Source organism: Macaca nemestrina, chromosome 12, assembly GCF_043159975.1.
Source record: "Macaca nemestrina isolate mMacNem1 chromosome 12, mMacNem.hap1, whole genome shotgun sequence".
NCBI lineage: Eukaryota > Metazoa > Chordata > Mammalia > Primates > Cercopithecidae > Macaca > Macaca nemestrina.
In genome coordinates, this window is record NC_092136.1 from 28,939,191 (window position 1) to 28,964,121 (window position 24,931).

The window sequence follows — 24,931 nt, forward strand, 5'->3', positions numbered from 1 at the left end:
TGAACTCGTAACAGCTCTGAAAAGAAGACAGGATAGATTTCATTACACTCTATAGACAAGGACATCTGACCAGGTCCCAATTCCAGTGAGAGGCAGAAGCAGGAGTAGAACTTTGGCTTTCTTATTTCTAGTATCAGGAAAGACTTCAAGAAAGAACTGTGCATAAAGTAGGCTTAGCTATGCAGCAGAAAAGACAATCCCAATAACAGGCGTTGGTTTTCTTGCTCATGTAAGTCCAATGCAGTCCAATGCAGGTGGGTTGACTTTCCAAGGCAACTGCCCTTATACATCAACTGTGTGATCCATCTCTTCCCTCTTGTAGCTGCCCTTTGCTTCTTGGTTGCACACGGGGAAAAGAGTCTTGCAATGAAAATAAAACGCTTTGACCTAGGAATGATATGCATCCTTCTCCTCATAGTGCACAGGCCAGAACTAGTCACATGGCCCTGCTTGATTGCAAAGGGAAATGGTATTTGTAAGTTTCCTGTGTGCCCAAGGCATGGATGAGCACTAAAACTCTCTCCTATATTGAATAAATTGGATTTGAAGACGTAGGAAAAGGCCCCTTGAAGGCACTTATGAAAACGACGTAAAGAAACATACACAGAACACCTAATATTTTTGAAAGGCTAGTGCTGGGGTCTCTCACAATAGATTTTTATTATTTTATCCTGACAAAAGCCTGGTAAGGTAGACATTATCCCCTTTTTTATGGTTTTTGGTCATTGCAGTTCATGGAGGTTATGTAACCTGCCCCAGAGCTCACATGAAGAAGTGGAGGGAACTCTGATTCTCTTGCTCTTCCTTTTCTCCAGCTCTCAATTTCATGTAATGATCTTTTCTTCCATCCCATAAGAGATTTAATTTTATAATAGGAGCTTCTAGGGAGCGATACACAAAGGCTGGCAATGTTTTATTTTTTAAAGCTGGGTGGTGAGCACACAGATGTTTGTGTTCTTTTTATGTCTTAAGTATTTCAAAATACAATCTTTTTAAAAGGGGGTTGACAGAACCTGAGAACCAAGGATAAATTCTTCTTTAAAAAAATAAGCATTTTTAATGAATATTGGCAGCCAGAAAGTAGGACATATAGTATTGGTAACATTTGTTGAGCCCATACTATGTCATAGTTTTGGGTTTGTTTGTCTGTTTGTTTGTTCCTTGAGACAAGGTCTCACTCTGTCACCCAGGCTGGAATGCAGTGGTGCCATCATGGCTTACTGTAGCCTTAATTGCCAGGGCTGAAGCCATCCTCCCACCTCAGCCTCCAGAGTAGCTCACACTACAGATGTGCACCACCACACCCAGGTAATTTTTAAATTTTGTGTAAAGATGGGGTCTCACTATATTGCCCAGGCTGGTCTCAAATTCCTGGCCTCAAGTGATCCTCCTGCCTCAACCTCCCAAAGTACTGGGATTATAGGCATGAGCCACTGTGCCTGGCCAGATAGTTTTAAATAACTTCTTTACATATTTTATCTCATCCTTCCAACAACACTATGAGGTAGATACTATTATTATCCCCATGTTAATACGAGATGAGGAAACTGAAACAAGTACGGATTAAGTATTTTACCTGAATCACACATCTATTAAGGGAAAAACTGGATTGGAACCAAGCATTCTGGCTTCAGGATACATACACACGACCACTATCCTGGAAAACCTCTCCTAAGAGGTGGACGATGAACCAAATACGCAGAGGTGGATGAAAATCTTTTGTGCTTCTCCAGCAAATGCGTGGTACATTCCCTAGACGTTTATGACCAGTTAAACAGGGAATTTAAAATAGCTTTCCCATGACAGAGAAAAACAAAGGGCTGGTGTTGTTGGCAGGAAATTCAAAGAAATATTTAATGCAAGGGCTGACTCCCTTGGACCGGATGAAGGGGAAGAGCAGGTAATAATAGAGTTCTATGGATCGCGGAAACTTCCTGGGCAAGGAAGGTGGAGCTGGGGAGGGATTTAAGAATTCCTGAAGGTCAAGCGATCTAGCCCAGCTGGGGTTTTCTCCTGCTATAGGAGTGCTATAAAAGCGCAATTTGGGATTACTACTGTCACTGCTGCTCACCAAATTAAGTTATTCGGGGAGTGATCTTGTCATCGCCATCCCTATTCCAACACACACCCATTGACATACTCGGATTTGGCTGTGCGGCGCAACGAATTCCCAGGTGGGACGCGCGAGCTGGAAGAAAGCCAGGCGGCGGGGCTGGTGAGCCCGGCCCGGCCCGCGCCACAGTTCGCCTGGAGGATCACCGCCAGGGGGCACTCTCGCCGAAGTCGGCCGCTCTGTCTCCTCCCCCGCGCGCTCCCTGCCCCTCGCTCCCCGCAGCCAGCAGAGAAGGCGGAAGCAGTGGCGTCCGCAGCTGGCGTTTGGCCTGCGGATGGTTCCCAGAGATGGCGACGGAGCCCATTAGACCCAGAGTTTGACGTCCAAGCAGCCACGTCTCGGCGCGCAGTGTCTGTATCCGTCCTCTACCAGCACCTTGGCTGAGCGGAGTCGTGCGGCTCGGGGGGAGCCCTGCCCGCCTGGTTCGGCCTCCCTGCGCACTTGAGTGGTGGGTCTCCTTCAGGCGCCTCCTTCTGGCGGCCGCAGCCTCGCTTCCCAGCGGTCAGGGACGCCGCCCCCCGCCCTTTCGCTCTTGGCAGGTCGGGGACGGTGTCCCTGTCCCCTCGCTCCCCACCAGTCGGGGACGCCTGCCCTGTCCCTTCGCTTTTCACAGGTCAAGGACGCCGCCCTTGCTCCCTTGCTTCCCACAGGTTGCTGGACGCCGCCCCTGTCCTCTCGCTTCCCGCTGGTCGAGGACACCGTTCCCTGTCCCTGGCTTCCCGCCGGTCGGGACGCCGCCTCTGATTCCACGCTTCCCACAGGTCGCGGACACCGTTCCCTGTCCCCTGACCTCTGCTCCCCAGGCCTCCTCTTCCTCGCTCACTCTACCTCCTAAAAAACCGCACGTCGCCTTCCTCAACCTTGCTCCGCTCACTCCGCTTTTTCCCCTTCCCAGATAAGGAAATTGCCTCCTGCAGTTTTCCGCTCCTTGGAACAAACACCTGCTTAAATTTTTAAAAAATCCTTTACGTTCCTGGCGACTCCGTCTGTCACTGTCATGGGAAAGCTATTTTCGGATTCCCTGTTCAACTCGATAGAAGTCTCAGGCAGCGAGTTTAAAAAAAAAAAAAAAAAGGCTCAGATGACACGAATGTTTCCTCCCCCACCCCTACAGTCGGTAGTTCGAGCGACTGTTCCAGACGCCGGGTTGATAAAGCTGTTCCTAGTATTTGGCTTTAGGGGAACTCCAGCTGAGTTAGGACTGTCTTGAATGTGAACAGAAAGCACCTAAAGTATTAGCAGCTTCGCTGTATGGTATTTGATTGTTTCTTTCTCTGGGAGCAGATTACTATTTCTGAATGTCTTGTTACACAGGTTCCATATAGAAACGAGAAAAACTGGTAAAGAAATTCTGTGTTGGCCTTGTGAACTTGGCCGCTGTCATTTCATTCATTCTCTTTTGGTTGCTAGGGAAGGGAGAGGGGCTTTTCTGATTTTGAGGCTGAGGGTCTAGGTAAGAACAATGTGGCCTCTTTTGTGACTCTGGGAAGGAGTCGGGCATGTGGTGGGTACAGGATTACCTCAGAGATTCAGCCTGCATGCACCACAGTATTTCAGAATTGTAACATGAGGTCTTCTCTGTGATAAATTTGGGCATATGATGCCGATAAACTTTTGGCCACTTAGATTTGGAGAGAAGTTCAAATCCTTGCCTCCTGGAGCAGAATAAATAGTGCCCAGGAAGGGGAATGCCCCTTGAATTTGGATTCAAAGTTAAGGCACAACAGCTGAATATTTTGCAGCATCTCTTGGCCATTGGAGTACATTTGTACTTCTTCACACTTTAGAAATTTAAGAAGCTGGTAAACAGTTTCTGTTTCTAAAGCTAGTAGGAAATTAAAGGTAATTTCTCCTATTTTCTTTACATGGTTTTTACTTTAATAAGTTACATGTTTACTCATGTATGAATTTCAGTTGACTTAAAATTGACTCATTTAAGACATAACCCGTTGACTTCTTTTAACTTGGCTCGTATCTCCTTAGCATCTGCCTTGGAGGACTAACATTTTGTACATCATCCTACTTCCCCCTCCCCCAAGACATTTTACAGTATTCTCCTTTGATGATAATGTACACCCAGACACTAATTTGTGAATTTAAATCATGATTTATGACAAGGCTGTTTTCAGTACTACTCATTTTATAGTTGAAGTAAGTTAGCAGTAGTTACATTCCACAATATTTAAGGTAGTGCTTATTAGATTTCACAACTGCAAAAGGGAATTACAATCAGGACACTCTTAACATACAAGTTAAGGAACAATTTATACTTTGTTCCATCCCTTTATTAATTCCTGTAGAAAGCCACGTAAGTAAGTAGAATAGAGGCTGTAAGAAATTTTTATTTTAGGCCTGGCATAATGGCTCATGCCTGTAATCCCAGCACTTCGGGAAGCTGAGGTGGGAGGATAGATTGAGACCAGCCTGGGCAACATGGCAAAACCTTGTCTCTACAAAAAATACAAAAATTAACCAGGCTTGGTGGCACACACATGTAGTCCCAGCTACTTGGGAGACTGAGGTGGGAGGATCACTTGAGCCCAGGAGGTGGAGGCTGCAGTGAGCCATGATTGTGCCTCTGCACTCCAGACTGGGCAATAGAGCAGGATCCTGACAAAATTTTATATATATATATATATATATATATTTTTTTTTTTTTTACAGAAACATATTCTTTCTTATGTAAAATCAAAGTTCTATCTCCAGCCTGCTTTTGTAGCAGCTCCTATGACACAGTAGGAGGTTAAAAAGTAAAAAAAAAATCCTGATAGAGCACAATATTTTCTGCATGCATGCCAGATCATCTTTTATTTACTTCTGTAACTGACACAAAGCACTTTTTGTTCTTCTCTTAGTATTAGTTATCATTATAATTAAGTTAGAAAGGTGATTTTTCCTTAACTCATTGCGATCCTTAAAACTAAAGGGACAAAATGTTTTAACTTACCAAAGAAAGAGGAAACAAAAATGCTAAATGGCAGTCAAGAACTGTTTTTAACTTAATTTTTCCTTCATGTTCAATTACATGGAACTATATACTATGGACTTAAAGGGTGACCATATAAAAGTTTATTTGGAAAATAGAAAGCTCTGGATTGCTTCTTAAAGCATGGAAAGTAATGTGAAACTTGAAGGCAAATAGATTTTGAATATGCTCACTTTTATGTCACACTGCATTCCCACAGTGGAGTTCCTTTTAAGGAATTATAATTGATTAGACAGATTTTCTTAGGAACACATTAGCTATAAAAGGTCTCTTCAAACCTAAAGACCTTCAAGCCTTTTGAACTGGATTGGAAGCAGGCAGTGTATAGACTGTCCAATAAACTAAATTTTGAACTGGACGTTTGGGCAGAAAAGAAAAGATACACCTAGCTTCGTAATTTCTGCCTTTGTCTTCTGGCCAGCACTTGGATATATGTCCTATAACCAAATAACAAATACTAATTTCTCAAAAGTGATTTTACTTTTAAAAAAAAAATGGTTCAATACCTAATATTGTCAAGGGTAGAGAAAAATGGACTCCTGCATATATACCATGCCTGTGGGAGTGGAAATTAGAATGTCTGACACATATTGGATAACCAGGATTATCTATCAGAAAGCTTAAAAAGTTACATACCCTCTGATCCAACAATTCTACCTCTAGGAAATTTACCTAAGGAAGTAATTGGACACAAAAATAAAATGAGGTCTATCGTATACCTCATTTTATAGCACTGGTTTTTTGCACTTCACGGATACTGCTTTTTTTTCTTCAGCATGTTGAAGATTTATGTGAACCCTGTATTGTACAAGTCTTTCCATGCCATTTTTCCAACAGCATGTGCTCACTCTGCATTTGTCTGTCACATTTTTGTAATTCTTGCAATATTTAAAACTTCATTATATCTATTACAGTGATCTGTGATCAGCGATTTTTGATGTTACTATTGTAATTGTTGTTTTGGGGTACATGAATCACACCCATATAAGATGGTGAACTTAATAAATATGAGAGCTCTGACTGCTCCACTGACCAGCTGGTATCCTTACTGTCCCTCTCCTCAGGCCTCCCTACTCCCCTGAGACACAGCAATATTGAAATTAGACACAACAGTTTTGAAATTAGACCAATTAATAATCCTACAATGGCCTCTAAGTGTGCAGGTGAACCAAAGAACCACAGGTCTGTCACTTTAAATCAAAAGCTAGAAATAATTATGCTTACTGAAGAAGGCACATCAGAAGCCAAAATGGGCCGTTTAGCCAAGTTGTGAATACAAAGGAAAAGTTGTTGAAGGAAATTAAAAGTGGTACTCCAGTGAACTCACTAATGAGAAAGTGAGACAGCCTTATCACCGATACGGAGAAAGCTATAGTGGTCTGGATGGAAGATCAAACCAGCCACATTTCCTTAAGACAAAACCTAATCCAGAGCAAGGTCCTAATTCTCTTCAATTCTGTAAAGTTTGAGGGAGGTGAGGAAGCTGCAGAAGAAAAGTTGGAAGCTAACAGAGATTGGTTTATGAGATTTAAGGAAAGAAGCCCATCTCCATAACATGAAAGTGGAAGGTGAAAGAGCAAGTGTTGATGTGAAACTACAGCACATTATCCAGAAGATCTAGCTGCGATCATTGATGAAGGTGGCTACACCAAACAACAAATTTTCAGTGTATACAAAACAGCCTTTTATTGGAAAAAGATGCCACCTAGGACGTTCATAGCTATAGACAAGTCTGTTCCTGACTTCAGAATTTTAAAGGACAGGCTGATGACTCTTGTTAGGGGCTAATGCAGCTGGTGACTGTGAGTTGACACCAGTGCTCTTTTACACTTTTGAAACTCCTAGGGCCTGAATAATTATACTAAATCTACTCTGCCTGTGCCTTATAAAGGTAACAACAAAGCCTGGATGACAGTGTATCTGTTTATAGCGTAGTTTACTGAATATTTTAAGCCCACTGTCAAGAACTGTTCAGGAAAAAGAGATGCCTTTCAAAATGTCACTGCTCATTAACAATGCACTTAATCACCCAAGAGCTCTGATGGAGATGTTCAAGATTAATGTTGTTTTCATGCCTGCTAATATAACATTCATTCTGTAACCCATGGATCAAGGAGTCAGTTAGACTTCCAAGTCTTATTATTTAAAACATACATTTCATAAGGCTATCGCTGCCATAGAGAGTGAGTCCTCTGATGGATCTGGACAAAGTAAATTGAAACTTTCTGGAAAGGATTCACCTTTCTAGATGCCATTAAGAACATTTGTGACTCATGAGAGGAGGTTGACATATCAGCCTTAACAGGAGTTTGAAAGAAGTTGAACTTGAAAGAAGCCCTCATGGATGACTTGGAGGGGTTCAGGACTTCATTAGAAGTCACTGAAGATATGGTAGAAATAGCAAGAGAACTAGAATTAGAAGTGGAGTCTGAAGATACGACTGAATTTCTGCAGTCTCATGGTAAAACTTGAACAGATGAAGAGTTGCTTCTTATGGATGAGCAAAGAAAGTGGTTTTCTGAGATGGAATCAACTCCTGGTGAAGATGCTGTGACCATTGTTGAAATAACAACAGAGGATTTAGAATATTCTACAAACTTAGTTGATAAAGCAGTGGCAGAATTTGAGAGGATTAACGCTATTTTTGAAAGAAGTTCTCCTGAGGGAAAATGCTATCAAACAGCATCACATGCTACAGAGAAATACTTCTTGGTAGCAAACTTCATTGTTGTATTATTTTAAGAAGTTTTCACAGCCACCCCAGCCATCAGCAATCACCAACCTGATCAGTCAACAGCCATCAACATTGAGGCAGGACTCTCTACCAGCAAAAAATATTACAGCTCGCTGAAGGCTCAGATGATCACTAGCAGTTTTTAGCAATAAGGTGTTTTTCAGTTAAGGTATATGCATTGCCTTTTTAGACATAATATTGCACACTTAATAGACTACTGTATAGTATAAACATGACTTTTTATATGTATTAGGAAACCAAAAAGTTTGTATTATTTGCTTTATTATGGTATTTGGATTATTGCTATGGTTTGGAACTGAACCGAAACTGTCTGAGTATGCCCATATATGGGAATAAAGATAACAAAGGATATATACCCTAGTGTAGCATAACAGCATCATTTGTCCTCAGATTTGGAAGGTATAAAGGGGGCCCTATACCCTATTTTATGACTCAGCTGTAGTGACTAGTTCTGCTATTTTCTGCTCTCTTGCCATTGTTTGCTTCCTTTCAATCTGTATGAACCTTCCCTAGGAGTCCACATCAGATATAGCAAGGCTATGGGAGCTATTTTTAACTTAGGGCATACTGTATCAAAACTAAATAAACCACAGCCGGGCACGGGGGTTCATGCCTGTAATCTCAACACTTTAGGAGGCCAGGGCAAGTGGATCGTTTGAGGTGAGGAGTTCCAGACCAGCCTGGCCAACATGGCAAAACCCCGTCTCTACTAAATATAAAAATTAGCTGGGCGTGGTGGCGGGCGCCTGCAATCCCAGCTATTGGGGATGCTGAGGCAGGAGACTTGCTTGAACCCAGAAGGCAGGGGTTGCAGTGAGTCGAGATTGCACCATTGCACTCCAGCCTGAGCAGCAGAGTGAGACCCTGTCTCCAAAAAAAAAACCTAGACAAGTAAACTACATGCCAAGTTTCTTTGCAGATTCTTGGGAATTCTGTCAATTTAGTGTAGTAGTGCTGGACAGACCATGTTTAATAGTAGCTGTGGCCAGCACTTTAGTGTAATAAAGTAAAGGCAAATAAATTATAAATGCAGCTTCATGGACAAATTGGTCAAAACATGGATAAAAGTAGTGTAGTGCAAAGTGCAAAGCTCCAAGGTCAGGTAGACTTGGGTTCTGATCCCAACTCTGTTACTTATTAGTTGGGTAGTCTTGGGTAAGTTGCTTAACCTTTTAAGCTCCATAACTACCACTTTGATAAGTGGCGACAACAAAACTTAAGTAAAATACTACATGAAGTTGTTGTAGTAACTCATTCTTACTGACTGGCACTGTTCTAAGTGCTTTGCACATATTAACACATTTAATCCTCTGAGTAACTCAGATGGATTTTATTGTTAGAACCATTTTACAGAAGAGAAAATTGAAGCACAGAAAGGTTATATAATTTGCCCAGCTCATAAATGGAAGAAAAGAGTTGAATTCATATCACTCAGTTCCAGCACCTGAGCTCATCACCACTTACTAGCACTGCCTTTCCAGCCAGAATAGTGCCTCATTGTAGGTGGTCATCAAGTGCTACTGAGAATCTCTGAAAAGAATAAAAAGGTATTTGTAGTGGTAAAAGGATTGAGTACTACTGTCTTAATCTTTGATTTGGTGCAGTGGCAGCAAGGAATTTTACATAAAAGTGAGACAAGCAGGAGAATATGACTGGAGGCCTACATTCTGTTTCTAGAATGATATCTGGCACATACTAGAAATTTTTTTCAAAAGTAATTATTTAAAATACAGATGTGGTTACATGGGCTGTGAATTGCTCTTACATATTAGCTGCTTGCTTGTAAATACCAATATCTCCTCTGCTCATGAAACCAATAGTTTTCCATAGGCAAACAAAACATCACTTGTTTTTCCAGTCATTAATAATGAAACATAGTCACTTGACCTGACGGAAGGCAGAAGGACATAAAAGTACACTTTTTCAATTCTATTTTTAATACCTAATAGAAATCTCCACACTGAGCATTTAGAAGTCCTTATAGAATTTTAGACCTAGAAAAGAAACCAAGATCTAAATGGTTAAGTAGCTTGCTCTAATCATGCGTCTGATAGTGGCACATGATCACCTGATTGCTTGTGTACTGCTTTTCCTGGCACCGAGCTGCTAGCCATACTATTCCCTTCAGCTCAGGATACTTGAAGGAACTTCAACAACATGGATAAGTTCTTTAGCAATGCTTAGTGAACACTTACTGGATGAAAAATCTTGTGCTAAGTACTGAGGAAATGGAAATTAAAATATTTAGCTCAATCACAGGAAACAGACATGTAAACAGATAATTGTGATATAGAAGAATATTACAACTGAGGTGCTTCTCCTTTTTAACTTTATATGCTGTCATTCTACTAGATCATGAACTTCTGAAGGGACCTAGCTTTCTTTGTGTGCTCCAAGTGATTTGCACAAATAATAATGTATATTTTGAAAGAGAGAATCAGGTAACTTACAATAGTCGTGAAAAAGCTCAAAACACTTTTAAAAGTTTTCTGTAAATAACAATACAGCTGAGGTACATGAATTAAAAAGTGACTTGTATAGATAAGCTATGATATATATGTGTGGGGTGTGAGTGTGTGCGTTTCTTATAAAGGCATTTTTTCTTGTTGTTTCTACAGAGCAAGTGATAATCAAGTTACTATGAGTCTGCTAAACTGTGAAAACAGCTGTGGATCCAGCCAGTCTGAAAGTGACTGCTGTGTGGCCATGGCCAGCTCCTGTAGCGCTGCAACAAAAGATGATAGTGTGGGTGGAACTGCCAGCACGGGAAACCTCTCCAGCTCATTTATGGAGGACATCCAGGGATATGATGTAGAGTTTGACCCACCCCTGGAAAGCAAGTACGAATGCCCCATCTGCTTGATGGCACTACGAGAAGCAGTGCAAACACCATGCGGCCATAGGTTCTGCAAAGCCTGCATCATAAAATCAATAAGGTACGTGAGCGTAAGAAAGAATGGTGTCCTATAACAGAACCAGATGCAGAGAACATTATTACATAGAACATGGAACATCCCAAAAGTAGTCTTACACATAAAAAGCTACTTAGGAAAAAAGAACAATGGACAGAAAATTGAGAAAGTTAGATTCTTATCCCAGTTTCCACTGTTGTGTGAAAAGTGACCTGAATCTCCTCCTCTCTTGACCCTTGAATAAATAAGTAAATAATCTGCTACTTTTACTTAAAGCAGTTCTAATGCAGACTGGGGAGTGACTCTATGCTTTAAAGAAAATAGTATTTTTTAAATGTACCTTAAATTATGATGCTACTAGAGAAGGATAATCTCAACCACACAAAGAATACTGACTGTAAGCAATCAGTTATTGTGATTTTAGGCATGTTAAATCTTGCCTGTTACCTAAAGTGTATGGTCAACGAGTATTTTTAAAGAAATTATTAACTGAAGGCTCTACCTTCATAATATATCCAAAATCCAGTCCCTACTCACTTCCTGCCTCTACCACCATCCTGTTGTGAATCACCACCAGCTCTCTAACAGGCCTCCTATTTTCTATTCTTGCCTTCTTCCAGGCTGTTCTCAATACAACAGCCAGAGTGAACCTAGTAAAATAAGTAAGATGGTGTCATCTCTGCTCAGACCATTGTAGCAGGGTATCTGGGAGTAAAAACTAAACTCCTTACGACCCTGTATAACAGGCCCATGATTCATTTCCTGACCTCTTTTCTGCTGTGCTCTTTGTCCTTCTACCCATTCATTCCCTCTTTGCTATTCCTTGAACGTGTCAGGCACACTCCTACCTTGGTGAGTGGCTTTAGCTCTTCTGTTTGCAACACTCTTGCCACAGCTAACCTCTTAACTCCTCCTCTTTGGCTCAAATGTCACCTTCTCATAGGTCCCCTCACCACCCTGTTTATACCACAGTGTGGTTCCACCCTTCTTGCCAGCCACTCCCAATCTCTCCACCTGGCTCTACTTTTCTTTTTTCCCTTAGCACTTTCTGCCTTCTAAAGCACCAAATAATTTATGTGGTTATTGTCTGCCCCACTGGATTTAAGCTTCTTGAGAGCAAAATTTTAGGTCTGTTTTATTTCTTGATTTTTCCCAAGTTCTGGAAATAGTGCCTGACCCATAGTAGATGATCAGTAAATCGTGGTTGCTTTAACTGAATGAAAGTACTTGCAATTTCCATGGAAATAGATACATTTTACTGTAATTCAAAAGTACATAGGAATTTTTTAGGTGACTAAGGATTCCTATACAGGACAAAAAATTGGATGAAGGGGGGCAGATTTTATGTTCTTCAATAAATAGCCATCTAGTTATATTAGTGAATTCATTGTAAGTCTGTCCTGGCAATTTGTTAGTCTCCAAAAAGTTTTTATCTGCCAAGTTTTACATTAACTTTTCTATAAAATTTGAATTTAAGAGTAACTACATCCATACTCGGGACTTGGCTTAATTTAAATCACAAAAGGTAATGTCTGTTGTTTCAATTTTGGGGAAAAATGTATTACACAGTGCTGACTTTACAAGATCTATTTTGGGTGGATTTTCTCAACCTCGACATTATTTTATTTTATTTTTTATTTTTTGAGATGGAGTCTTGCTCTGTCTCCCAGGCTGAAGTGCAGTGGCACGATCTCAGCTCACTGCAACCTCTGCCTTCCGGGTTCCAGCAATTCTCTGCATCAGCCTCCTGAGTAGCTGGGATTACAGACACCCGCCACCACACCCAGCTAATTTTTTGTATTTTTAGTAGAGATGGGGTTTCACCATCTTGGCCAGGCTGGTCTTGAACTCCTAACCTCGTGATCCACCCACCTCAGCTTCTCAAAGTGCCGATTACAGGCACGAGCCATTGCACCTGACCAACATTATTGATATTTTGGGCTGGATAATTATTTGTCATGGGAGAATGTCCTGTGTGTTGTAGGATCTTTAGCAGCATCCCTGGCCTCTGCTCACTGGATGCTATTAGTATCATCCTTTCCTGCACTTAGAAGTCCCAAAATATCCCCTGGGGGTCAAAATTGCCCCTAGTTGCGACCGCTCTATACATGAGAGCAGAATTAAAGGCACAACTTTTTTTTTTTGATGCAGAGGCTGGAGTGCAATGATGCAATCTTGGCTCACTACAACTTCTGCCTCCCAAGTTCAAGTGATTTTCCTGCCTCAGCCTCCCCAATAGCTGAGATTACAGGCGTGCATGCCACTATGCCTGGTGAATTTTTGTATTTTTAGTACAGATGGGGTTTCATCATGTTGTCCAGTCTAGTCTTGAACTGCTGACCTCAAGTGATCCACCCACCTCGGTCTCCCAAAGTGCTGGGATTACAGGCATGAGCACTGTGCCCAGCCTCAATTTTTTTTTCTGTGTATAATTATTTTTATTTATGTTGTATTTAGGTAAAATGGTAGCATATTATGGATCATTGATTTTCCTGTAGGTAGAAATGTAGTTTTTTACCAGGTGTCAGCCATGCCCAGGAAGGTAGCTAACCTTTAGCAGCTTTTTAATAGCAAGATGTTCGTGAAAGTAGTGGGACAGTGGTCTGAGAAGGAAATACAACCCACAAAAAGAAGTCTGAGGCTTTTTTTTTCTGTCTCCCCGTAAGCTTTTTAAAAACGAACACCTAGCACCAGTGTTCTTAAAGGAACTGCTCTGAAATTTCTCATTGAGTTTGTCATTCAAGCAATCAAAGTGCATCTCAATACAACCCCATTGTCTTTTCCTGAGGATAGTGTTTTCCAGCATAAGAAAGAATAAACCACTGAGAAGCAGGACATAGAGGTCCTTTAACTTTCTGTCACATTGGACCCTAGACATACAAATAAAGGAGGACTTTTGTTGCCTGTTAGCTGGAGTGTTATAGTGACTATTTCAGAGTAAACTTTAAAATGTGACTTCATGGAGGTACTGCTAAGTGCTGAAATTTTTACTTATGACTGAGCAATTGCATTATAGACATGTTATTAGCACTGTGAGCATCTTTCTAGTGTGTTGTATAGGTGTGACAACACAGAGGCCAGACGGCCAAAATTCCCATTCTTAACTTGCACTTCATTTTATACCAATCAAAATACCTTACTCAGCTAATTTGTCTCAAAAAGCTGGACTCTATCCTACTGTATAAAAATCCCTTTGCTTTTGATAGGCTATCAATATGCTGCTAGTTGTACTCATTTCATAAAAGAACAGTTTATTTTGTTGATGTGCAACATAATGTGTTAAATTGTTTTTTCCTTCTGAAACAGTAAATGGAGAATTTATATATAGCGAATTAAAGTTGTTTGGATTTTCTAAAGTGAATATTTAAATCTAGTTGTGTGTATTTTGTTTCTGTTAGGGATGCAGGTCACAAATGTCCAGTTGACAATGAAATACTGCTGGAAAATCAACTATTTCCAGACAATTTTGCAAAACGTGAGATTCTTTCTCTGATGGTGAAGTGTCCAAATGAAGGTTGTTTGCATAAGATGGAACTGAGGCATCTTGAGGTATTAAAGTTCTTTTCTAGCTGTTAGCGCATGTATGAAAGGAAATTCCTACAGAATAGGAACTTTGCTATGTCCATCTGTGTATTGCCAGTACCTAGCATATGATGATTAGTTAATAAATTCTTGCTGAATTAATGCCAGTCCTTTAATTATTGAATATAAATGTAAGTAGAAACCAGAAATATACTGTTTTATCTACTCTGGCTTTGCCTAGCAGTAATTTTTTTAAAAAAATCAGTATTGTTTCATAAGCTTTTTTGGTGAGTTTTATCTGCAGTAAACCTGAGGAGCATTTTAAATACAAGTGTCGGCCAGGCACAGTGGCTCACCCCTGTAATCCCAGCACTTTGGAAGGCTGAGGCGGGTGGATCACGAGGTCAAGAGTTCGAGACCAGCCTGACTAATATAGTGAAACCCCGTCTCTTACTAAAAATACAAAAATTAGCCAGTGCATGGTGGCATGCACCTGTAATCCCAGCTACTCAAGAAGCTGCGGCAGGAGAATCACTTGCAACCAGGAGGCAGAGGTTGCAATGAGCCAAGATCGCGCCATTGCACTCCAGCCTGGGCAACAGAGTGAGGCTCCGTCTCAAAAAAGAAAATACAAGTGTCATATTTTAATCTTAAAACTTCATTTTTGTCATTTTGAAATAAGCACTAAGTCCCAAGTAATCATCTCAGTATCCTCATTATACTTTTTTCTGTTTTTTAAATTGTGCATTTTATTATGAACTAAATGGAATACTCCTATAGTTTGAGATTAACTGAAACAATCAGATTATAAAATAATTTGCTTTTAAACTAAATAGATCAATTATTAACTTGGTGATTTTTACCAGAAATTAAATATTATTAATGTTATATTTGAAATTAAATGTTTAAGACAGCTATGCTACTTGCTCCTTTTACTTACTAGCTCTTAAAAGAGAGTGGCCTTTTCGACACAGTAATAAATTGATAAATGGGAAATCTGACTTCTTTCCAACTCTCTACCCTAATTGGATGCATGAACTTGAGAATTCACATTTCTTGTATAAATTTGCAATCCATGACCATTTGAAAAAATTCACTAAAGACGTTCACATTGTGAATGGTTCTGTGGTGTGCACTAGACAAAGTAGGTTCAGTAGCCTGCTGAAAGAGAACAGTATATTATTAGGAGAGATTATATGTAGAAGACTTCAGAGTTGGCTAATACTAATCTATTATTTTTTTATTATAGGATCATCAAGCACATTGTGAGTTTGCTCTTGTGGATTGTCCCCAATGCCAACGTCCCTTCCAAAAATTCCATATTAATATTCACATTCTGAAGGATTGTCCAAGGAGACAGGTTTCTTGTGACAACTGTGCTGCATTAGTGGCATTTGAAGATAAAGAGGCATGTACTAACTTGGAGTTGTTAAATTCACTACTTCGTAAAACATTGTTCTTCAATGTGTACTTGAGGGGGTTAGCAGTAGATAAGGATGTGACTCCAACTCTGAGTCTATATTATCAATTTTGGGAAAAATGATTTTTAAGAAAAGAAGCTTCAATAAGCCATTTTAGTTTGTAAGTGTAGAGTTTGTATTTGCATGTCTTTCTTAAAAAACATTTATACTAGTTATCACTATTGTAGATAGGCAAGCAACAGAACTTCTAGGAAAGGCATATGCCGATCAGCTTTCCCGTGTGATATTTTGATGACCAATTTTGGATTGGAGACAAACAAGTAGAATAATTACTGCATAAGATCTACACAAAATTATTTTGAAAAAGAGAATGGGTTATAATTATTATGAAGAATAAATCAAACCCACAAAGTCTGTTTCCTCGATGATACTTCATCGTGCTGTATATATAATGTATTTAATGTATTTACATTTACTTCTCATTTTGTATGTTATATTTAAATTTAAAAGTTTATCCTTTTTTTTTTTTTTTTTTGAGATGGAGTTTCGCTCTTGTTGCCCAGGCTGGAGTGCAATGGTGTGATCTCAGCTCATCGCAACCTCTGCCTCCTGGGTTCAAACGATTCTCCTGCCTCAGCCTCCTGAGTAGGTGGAATTACAGGCGCGTACCACCATGCCTGGCTAATATTTTTGTATTTTTAGTAGAGATGGGGTTTCTCCATGTTGGTCAGGGTGGTCTCAAACTCCTGACCTCAGGTGATCCCCCCGCCTCAGCCTCCCAAAGTGCTGGGATTACAGGCACGAGCCACCAGACCAGGCAAAAAGTTTATCTTTTAAAAAGAAACTTGATGGTGCCTAACAGCATCATGATTATAGGACAGTTTTTATATTCAGAAACTGAGATAGATTAAGTAGACTTGTATTAATATTGCCAATAAAAAAGCTAACACTGAAATCTAAGCCCTTGATCCCTATCCTATGTATACTTTTATAAAATAACCTACATATAATTTATGTTCTTTTGTTCTATTACTTAGATACATCCTTAAACTACAGTTTTTATAAATTCATATTGGCAGTTTTTCCCTACTTTGAGATCAAGTGTATTATATCCATTACATTGATAAAATATTCAAAAAAAGTCAGCCAACTTGATATAAATATAGAGAAGTCTCAGTCATAATCAGAGTAAAATGACAACTCCTTCCTTTCTTTTTTTTTTTTTTTTTTTGAGATGGAGTTTTGCTCTTGTTGCCCAGGATGGAATGCAATGGCGCAGTCTCGGCTCACCGCAACCTCTGCCTCCTGGGTTCAGGCAATTCTCCTGCCTCAACCTCTCATGTAGCTGGGATTACAGGCCTACACCACCACGCCTGGCTACTTTTGTATTTTTAGTAGAGACGGGGTTTCTCTATGATGGTCAAGCTGGTCTCAAACTCCTGACCTCAGGTGATCTGCCCGCTTTGGCCTCCCAAAATGCTGGGAGTACAGACGTGAGCCACCGCGCCAAGCCCGACAACTTCTTTCTAAACTTTAGTAAATTAGATTGACTTAACCTGGAAGGCTAATTATTTCTTAGCACGTCAACTAAAGTCATTATATTCTAGAAAATAAGGCTCACCCTTGTGGGGCATCTGAGAACCTGAGCACCAAATCCTCATGCCCTAATAAAAGATTTGTTCTTTAACTCTACTGACAAGAAATTTTAATTAAATTGTCATTCTGCTGCTGAAAATTTTTGGAAAAAGATTGCCTTTGGAGAATTATAGCCTCGGCAGATGATGTCCAAAGTAGTTACAGATGCACCGCCTCAGGATAAAAGGAAGGAATTGGAAAAATTATTTTTTATATACTACCCTGCTCTTTTAAAGAGCTAGAAGGTTGAATGAATCTCATTATTACACTGGGAAAGAGAAAGAAAATATCCTTTATATATTACTCTCACTTTCACTCACTTTTGTTTTATACAAATTGATGTCCTTATTTGTTTATAGTGAAAAATTGCTTTTTATCAAAATTAGTTGTTTTCACTTTTTCAGATATTTTCATGCTTTAATTATATTTCTCGAATAAAATTTAGATCCATGACCAGAACTGTCCTTTGGCAAATGTCATCTGTGAATACTGCAATACTATACTCATCAGAGAACAGGTATTATTCATTTTCATAAATTATTATTTTCATAAACAGCTTAAAGAAGTTAGGATTTTTAATTGAAAATTTAAATCAATAAGGCAAAGAAATACAGATTGAAGAAGTATTAGAGCTGTGTGGAAATTTTTTATATTAATTAATATAAGTAATAAATACTTTAATGAAGAACAAAACATCCAGCCCTTTTTAAGTACTTAGAATTCCTAAGTCATTAACATAATACCTGTGCTTTTGTATATTCATAAAAATTCCCAACAAAACCAATTTTAAGATAAAAATAATCAAAAGTAAGGGTCCCCAGTTATAGAAAGAAAAACTAAGATATATATCTATTTACACACAGGGAAATGAGGCTCTCAAGTGTCCACAGATTGGCCGAAAGAATAAGAAAGAACAATGAAATAAAGGAAAGTAGTTCTGTTCAGTAGGAGAATATTAATTGAAGCTGTAATCCCTGAGGCATACAGGGAAGTTTTCAGATTTTCAGGACCTGTAGCCCTTCTGTTCAGTTGTCCTGTGGGCCACCAATCAGGCATCATTAGAAGTAGTAACTGTAACAGAAAATTATATGGTGGGGTTTTTTTGTTTTTTTGTTTTCTGAGATAGAGTCTCATGCTGTTGCCCAAGCTGGAGTGCAGTGACACAGTCATGGCTCACTGCAGCCTCAAATTCCTGGCTCAGGCTGTCCTCCTCCCTCAGCCTCCCAAGGAGCTGGGACTACAGGTGTGCACCACCATGCCTGGCTAATTTTTTATTTTTTTAGATTTTTTGTAGAAATGGGGTCTTGTTATATTGCCTAGACTGATCTCGAACTCCTGAGCTCAAGCAATCTTCCCACTTTGGCCTCCTGCAGTGCTGGAATTACAGGTGCAAGCCACCAAGCCCAGCCCAAAGACTGTTTTGACTATTAGTAGAGAAAGGAAAATTCCATCTGATTGCTATCTTCTGACATTTGGGGAGTTTTCCCACAAAACATGAATATTAACCATTAAATATTTATATACCCATGAAACCTGTAAACCCAGAGATTATTGACATACCTTACTGAGAAGCAGCAAGCCAAACCTGTCACTGGACAAGTTTGTTAACCTTAAAACTTTTTCATTGGTTTGTTGCCAGTCTATTAATTTTTCCAACAAAGGCTTAATTTGAAGGTGTTAAACTTTTTTGCTTAATGAAGTCCTAACTCATTTTCCTTTTTGCTCTCTTTTAATATTTAAAGGAAACCATGCAACAAATTAAAACCCAGCAAAAGAAAATACAGGAAAAAACCCTAGACTAAGAGTCAGAAAACCTGGGTTTTCATCCTAGTTTTAAACTGTATTAACTGGTTTTATTTGTGCCCTCTCATGTTTAACAAGTTGACATTCTAAATAGATCTGGGATCAGCAAACTGGCCTGCCCCCTAGATTTGTCTCACTGCCTGTTTTTGTAAAGTTTTATTGAAAGAGCCATGCCCATGTGTGTATGTCTTGTGTATGGCTACTTTTATATGACAGTGGTAGAGCTTAATACTTGGGACAGAGGCAGTACAGCCCATATTTACTATCTGATCCTTTACAAAAAATTTTATTGACCCCTGTTCTGCACTGTTCCCTCTTGAGAAGTGAAGGATTGAATTATAATAAATGGTCTCTCCGGTACTTTCTGTTTGAAATATCTACAACTATAGCTAAATTAAATTTCTAAAGGGAATTTGGCACCTCTTTTAAAAAATATGATTGAGTATAATGGATCTTACCTTAGAAAATGTGTCTTAGATTCCAACATCGAGAACTGAGACTTTCTCTAGAGCTTTTATTAATGTGTTTAAAGTACCTTCTAACATCTGAGTCTCCCCATTGTAACTAACATATGCCCAGATTAACAAAAGTTAAGATGATTTTTGAAAGGTGGTCATGAGGAAAGTATGGGTGTAGTCAGTGGCTTCAGTGCATGCAGTTGACTGGTTCCTATTAAATGGCCTAGACCGTAGTGGGAGTCGATTGAGTTTGCAGTTGTAGCTGTTGTCAGGTGTTTTTTCTGTAAAGTGCCACTAGAGGATGCCAGTTCCCAGCAAGAGGAACAAATTCATTTTCTTGAATTTTGAATAATTGGAGGGGTTATGATGAGATGTTGATATTTCCTTTCTCTATAACTTTTGGAAGTAAATGTTATTTTAATCTTTGTGGGTGATGGTTTATGCTGCACCTATTCAACTGCCAATGTGGTACAAAAGCAGCCATTGACAATACAGTTTAAATGTTATTGCATCGAACATGATATGCAAGGAGGATTTTTCAGCCTTTGTTTTGGATTTCAGATGCCTAATCATTATGATCTAGACTGCCCTACAGCTCCAATTCCATGCACATTCAGTACTTTTGGTTGCCATGAAAAGGTAAGATTTTTTTTTTCTTTTAGTTCTTGAATATAAGTAAAAAAATACTCAGTTACATCATGTAGTGGAGAATAACAACAAGAATGTAAATGGTTTATAAAGCAGTGTAATAAGTTATATAATAGAGTTATTCATGGATGCCATGAGCAGAAGCAAAGGCATACTTAGCAATGCCTAAAGCATTCAGACAGACTTGAAAAAACATGATGCCTTGGGCTGAATCTTGACAGGTGAAATAGTTTTCCAAGAAGACAAGGGAGAGAAGACCAGTGAGAGAGAGTGAGCATGGTGATTTGAGGAACTACAATTAGTTTGTGTTGTGCTAGTTCAACCCAGTAGCAATGTAGATGATTTGAGGTAGAGGTGGAGGTGGGGGTACTAGTACCTGAGCTGTTGGAAATACTTAAGTGAAGACAGCTTGAATTATGGTGATGACAGCGAAGATAGATCTAGGAGACAGTACATATTTAGGAGAGAAGATCTATTGCCTATGTGACTAACTAAATGTGATGAGTAAAGGAGAGGGAGGCATCTAGAATGACTCTTGGTTTCTGGCCTTTGTCACTGGGTAGATGGAAGGGCCATTCGGCAAAAAAGAGTGAACACAGGAAGAACTGATTGGAGGTGGAGTTTAAAAAAGAAAAATCTGTTTTAATGAATTGAGTTACAGATATGACTTCACCCAGCTAGGGAACAGGTGGAGAGGACTGACATGCATTCTGTGCTGTCTTAAGCCCCAAAGAGAAATTAGGACTCAAGTATTGCTTTGGGGAAGTGATTTGTGGTGATAATGGAAGGTGTGATTGAGATCAGATAGAGTATGTACAGGAAAGAGAAGTACACCAAGGAAAAGAGCCATGAACAAACAGTGTAAGAAACAGATGAACCAGGCAAAGAGAAAGTATTATTATGGTCTCCAAAATTACTTTCAAGATTCATGATCAGTAGTGTCAAATGTCTGAGATGGATCATTGTTTATGTTATGTCTTTCTTTTTGGAGAGTGCAGTTACACTTTTGCTTTTCCATTATACTTTTTTTTTTCCTGACTTATGTATAACAAACATACATTTAATAATTTAAAAAAATAAAATGAGCAAAATGGTATGGTTATAGTTTGTGGAAAAATTCTGTATTTTTGTGCTTAGAGAAAAAGACTTGAAAGAAATAAAATGTTAATGGAAGTTAGGAGAGATAATAGGTAGCATACTTTCTTTTTGGTCATCTATATTTTCTAGGTTTTTTAAAGACTATGTGACCTTTTATAATAAAAAAGTGTTGCATTATGAATGTTTTTCATATAATAGGATGTTCTTAATGACCTTAGAATAGCGTGGTGCCAGGAAAAAAATCCAATTTGCAATAGATTTGTATACTGGGAATTGCAGACGATACAGATAGACTATATTCTTGACTTTAAAAAAAAAAAAGAAAATGGTATTAATATTAACTGGAGAGACAAAAGATCTTCAGAGAAGTTTGTCCTTTTTTAATGGGAAAGATTTTAATAATTGTATTCTAAAGAGGGAGAGATGTTTGAAGATGAAGAAAAATCACTGAGTAAAATCTCTGGGGTGTTGCAACAGGTCAGGTGACATTTAGCGCACAGGTGGAATGTTAATCTTGGAGAGGACAGGCATCTCAGTCAGAAAAGAAGGATGTGTGTAAATACATTTTTTGTAGGTGGGAGGGAGATGTATATGAGTGAAAGCTGGGAGAGTAGTCATCAGATAGTCTGTTTTTCAGTGAACTAAGAGGCAGAGTTGCCTCATTGGATCAAAAATCTGTTGAAGGCAAAGGAAAATGGTAGAGAATTGAGGGAAGGGGTGTGACTACTTGAAAACCTCTTATTTGACCTGGCCAGGTCCCTTTCTTGCTCCTCACAGTATCGGTTCCCAATCTAAGGCTTGTGCTCGATTTTTAGATGCAGAGAAATCACTTGGCACGCCACCTACAAGAGAACACCCAGTCACACATGAGAATGTTGGCCCAGGCTGTTCATAGTTTGAGCCTTATACCCGACTCTGGGTATGTCTCAGAGGTCCGGAATTTCCAGGAAACTATCCACCAGTTAGAGGGTCGCCTTGTAAGACAAGACCATCAAATCCGGGAGCTGACTGCTAAAATGGAAACTCAGAGTACGTATGTAAGTGAGCTCAAACGAACCATTCGAACCCTTGAGGACAAAGTTGCTGAAATTGAAGCACAGCAGTGCAATGGAATTTACATTTGGAAGATTGGCAACTTTGGAATGCATTTGAAATGTCAAGAAGAGGAGAAACCTGTTGTGATTCATAGCCCTGGGTTCTACACAGGCAAACCCGGGTACAAACTCTGCATGCGCTTGCACCTTCAGTTACCGACTGCTCAGCGCTGTGCGAACTATATATCCCTTTTTGTCCACACGATGCAAGGAGAGTATGACAGCCACCTCCCTTGGCCCTTCCAGGGTACAATACGCCTTACAATTCTTGATCAGTCCGAAGCACCTGTAAGGCAAAACCATGAAGAGATAATGGATGCCAAACCAGACCTGCTTGCTTTCCAGCGACCCACAATCCCACGGAACCCAAAAGGTTTTGGCTATGTAACTTTCATGCATCTGGAAGCCCTAAGACAAAGAACTTTCATTAAGGATGACACATTATTAGTGCGCTGTGAGGTCTCCACCCGCTTTGACATGGGTAGCCTTCGGAGGGAGGGTTTTCAGCCACGAAGTACTGATTCAGGGGTGTAGCTTGCCCTCACTTGTTCAAAAACAACTACCTGGAGAAAACAGTGCCTTTCCTTGCCCTGTTCTCAATAACATGCACATGAGCCGCAGGAAAGATGTAGTATCTACTAGTGAGTGTTGTTAGAGAGGTCACTTACTATTCCTGTTACAAATGATCTGAGGCAGTTTTTTCCTGGGAATCCACACGTTCCATGCTTTTTCAGAAATGGTTAGGTCTGAAGTGCCTGTGGCATGTTGCAGCAGCTATTTTGTCAATTAGTATACCTCTTTGTTGTGCTTTCTTGGGCTTTTGCTCTGGTGTATTTTATTGTCAGAAAGCCCAGACTCAAGAGTACTAAACTTTTAATAATAATGGACTTTCCTTAAAACTTAGTCTATTTTATAGTATTATATGTAATATATTAAATGTGAAAATCACTACCGCCTTGTGCTAGTGCCCTCGAGAAGAGTTATTGCTCTAGAAAGTTGAGTTCTCATTTTTTTAACCTGTTATAGATTTCAGAGGATTTGAACCATAATCCTTGGAAAACTTAAGTTCTCATTCACCACAGTTCTTCCTCCAGGTTGTTACTAAGGATATTCAGGGATGAGTTTAAACCCTAAATATAACCTTACTTATTTAGTGTAAACATGTCTGTTGAATACTTGTTTAAGTGTTAGTTATGCCTTGCTTACATATTTCCTTGAGGTTACGAAGCAGCATCTTCCCCAGAGTTTGTAATGCTGAGAACCATGTGGATACCAAGTGCTTATTGTATGCTGTGTAACCCTTTTTGTCTATTCAGTGCAGAGTGAATTTCACAGCTCTGCATATGTCTTCAGTTGTTTAATGCTTACAAGACAGGAGATACACACAGTCAGCAACATAAAAATTAAAAGTGACTCAAGTAGTCAGCCCATGTGGCATCTCAGTGGTGGTGACAGAAGCTATGTGAGCCAGAAGTTTTTAGCTCTTTCGAATACCCTCTGTTTTAGTTCAATTAAATAGAACAAAATTGATTTCCTATAATGAGAATTTTTTAAAACCTGGGAGATGATTGGCGATACCTAAGAGGTCACCAAACTAAGATTAGAAGTCATAGTGGTTGTATCACAACTTAGCTTGAGTACGTTGCTGTAGCCTAACAACTGCAGGTTCTGAGAAGGATCCTGTGGAATCCTGGAAGTAGCCAAATTTTCCTAATAGGGAAAGATGATTTTTTTGTGTGCCATGTATTTGTTAAAGGCCATTATATAGATATAAAATATTGTGGAATTGTTCTCAGGGAGACCCGCAACTAGTATAAGCTTATAAAGGATCTAAAGATCCATCCACCATTTAAAGTTGTCTGGTAACGAGAGATAACATTGTATCCCCAGAGAGGCCAAATCAGGGTCCCCAGCCAGCGTTCTAGATCAGCCTTCATTTCAAGAGAAAGCCAAGGCCCTCATCTACTGGGGAGTGTGGTTTTCAGCCCCAGCGAGTGTCGTTTTGAACTTTCCCTTTGCTTTTTTCTCTCTTCTCCCTCCCCACCCACCCTTGCTCCTGATCTGGCGAGTTTGTTATGGAGTGAAAATAAAAGTCAAGCAGAGACCTTGTTCCCCATGCCACCATTAGTACCACAAGCTCATGGCTAGTTACCACATTATTTCCTGGCAGTTTGTGTCCCTCAGCTGTGCCTTCCAACCAGCTCCTGAGAATCACTGCATACCACCCTCTACCTAGGGAAACCCACACTGCTGCTGTTCCTGTGATTGTTTTACAATGAATAAATAATTGTCAAATTCCATTTAAAAAGTAAACAGTAGTAGTTTTGTATTTGCATAGAAAAAGCCTGAAGGAAATATACTAAACTTTTTGTTGGCTTATTTTCCTTTGTGCTTGCTTATATTTTTTACATTTTCTACAATAAATGTGTACTTTTATCAGAGAATTAAATGTTGCCGCAAAACGTTCAATCTCCACGCCCCCAGCT

The 24,931-nt window shown here is 39.5% G+C and overlaps 1 protein-coding gene across 2 annotated transcripts; it reads left to right on the plus strand.

The window, feature by feature from the left end:
- The first annotated feature begins 1,217 nt into the window (after nucleotides 1–1,217).
- Nucleotides 1,218–24,824, plus strand: LOC105471571 (TNF receptor associated factor 6). 2 transcript variants are annotated; one of them, XM_071074876.1, is made up of 7 exons: nucleotides 1,218–1,308; nucleotides 10,473–10,790; nucleotides 14,165–14,315; nucleotides 15,538–15,696; nucleotides 17,790–17,861; nucleotides 20,167–20,244; nucleotides 22,167–24,824. In XM_071074876.1, exons 1-7 carry the CDS (start codon nucleotides 1,289–1,291, stop codon nucleotides 22,977–22,979), a joined length of 1,611 nt encoding a protein of 536 aa, XP_070930977.1. In that variant the 5' UTR covers nucleotides 1,218–1,288; the 3' UTR covers nucleotides 22,980–24,824. The 2 variants fall into 2 exon arrangements, with proteins under 2 accessions (XP_070930977.1, XP_011722422.1); XM_011724120.2 differs by lacking the exon at nucleotides 1,218–1,308 and adding an exon at nucleotides 2,330–2,561.
- Nucleotides 24,825–24,931: the final 107 nt, after the last annotated feature.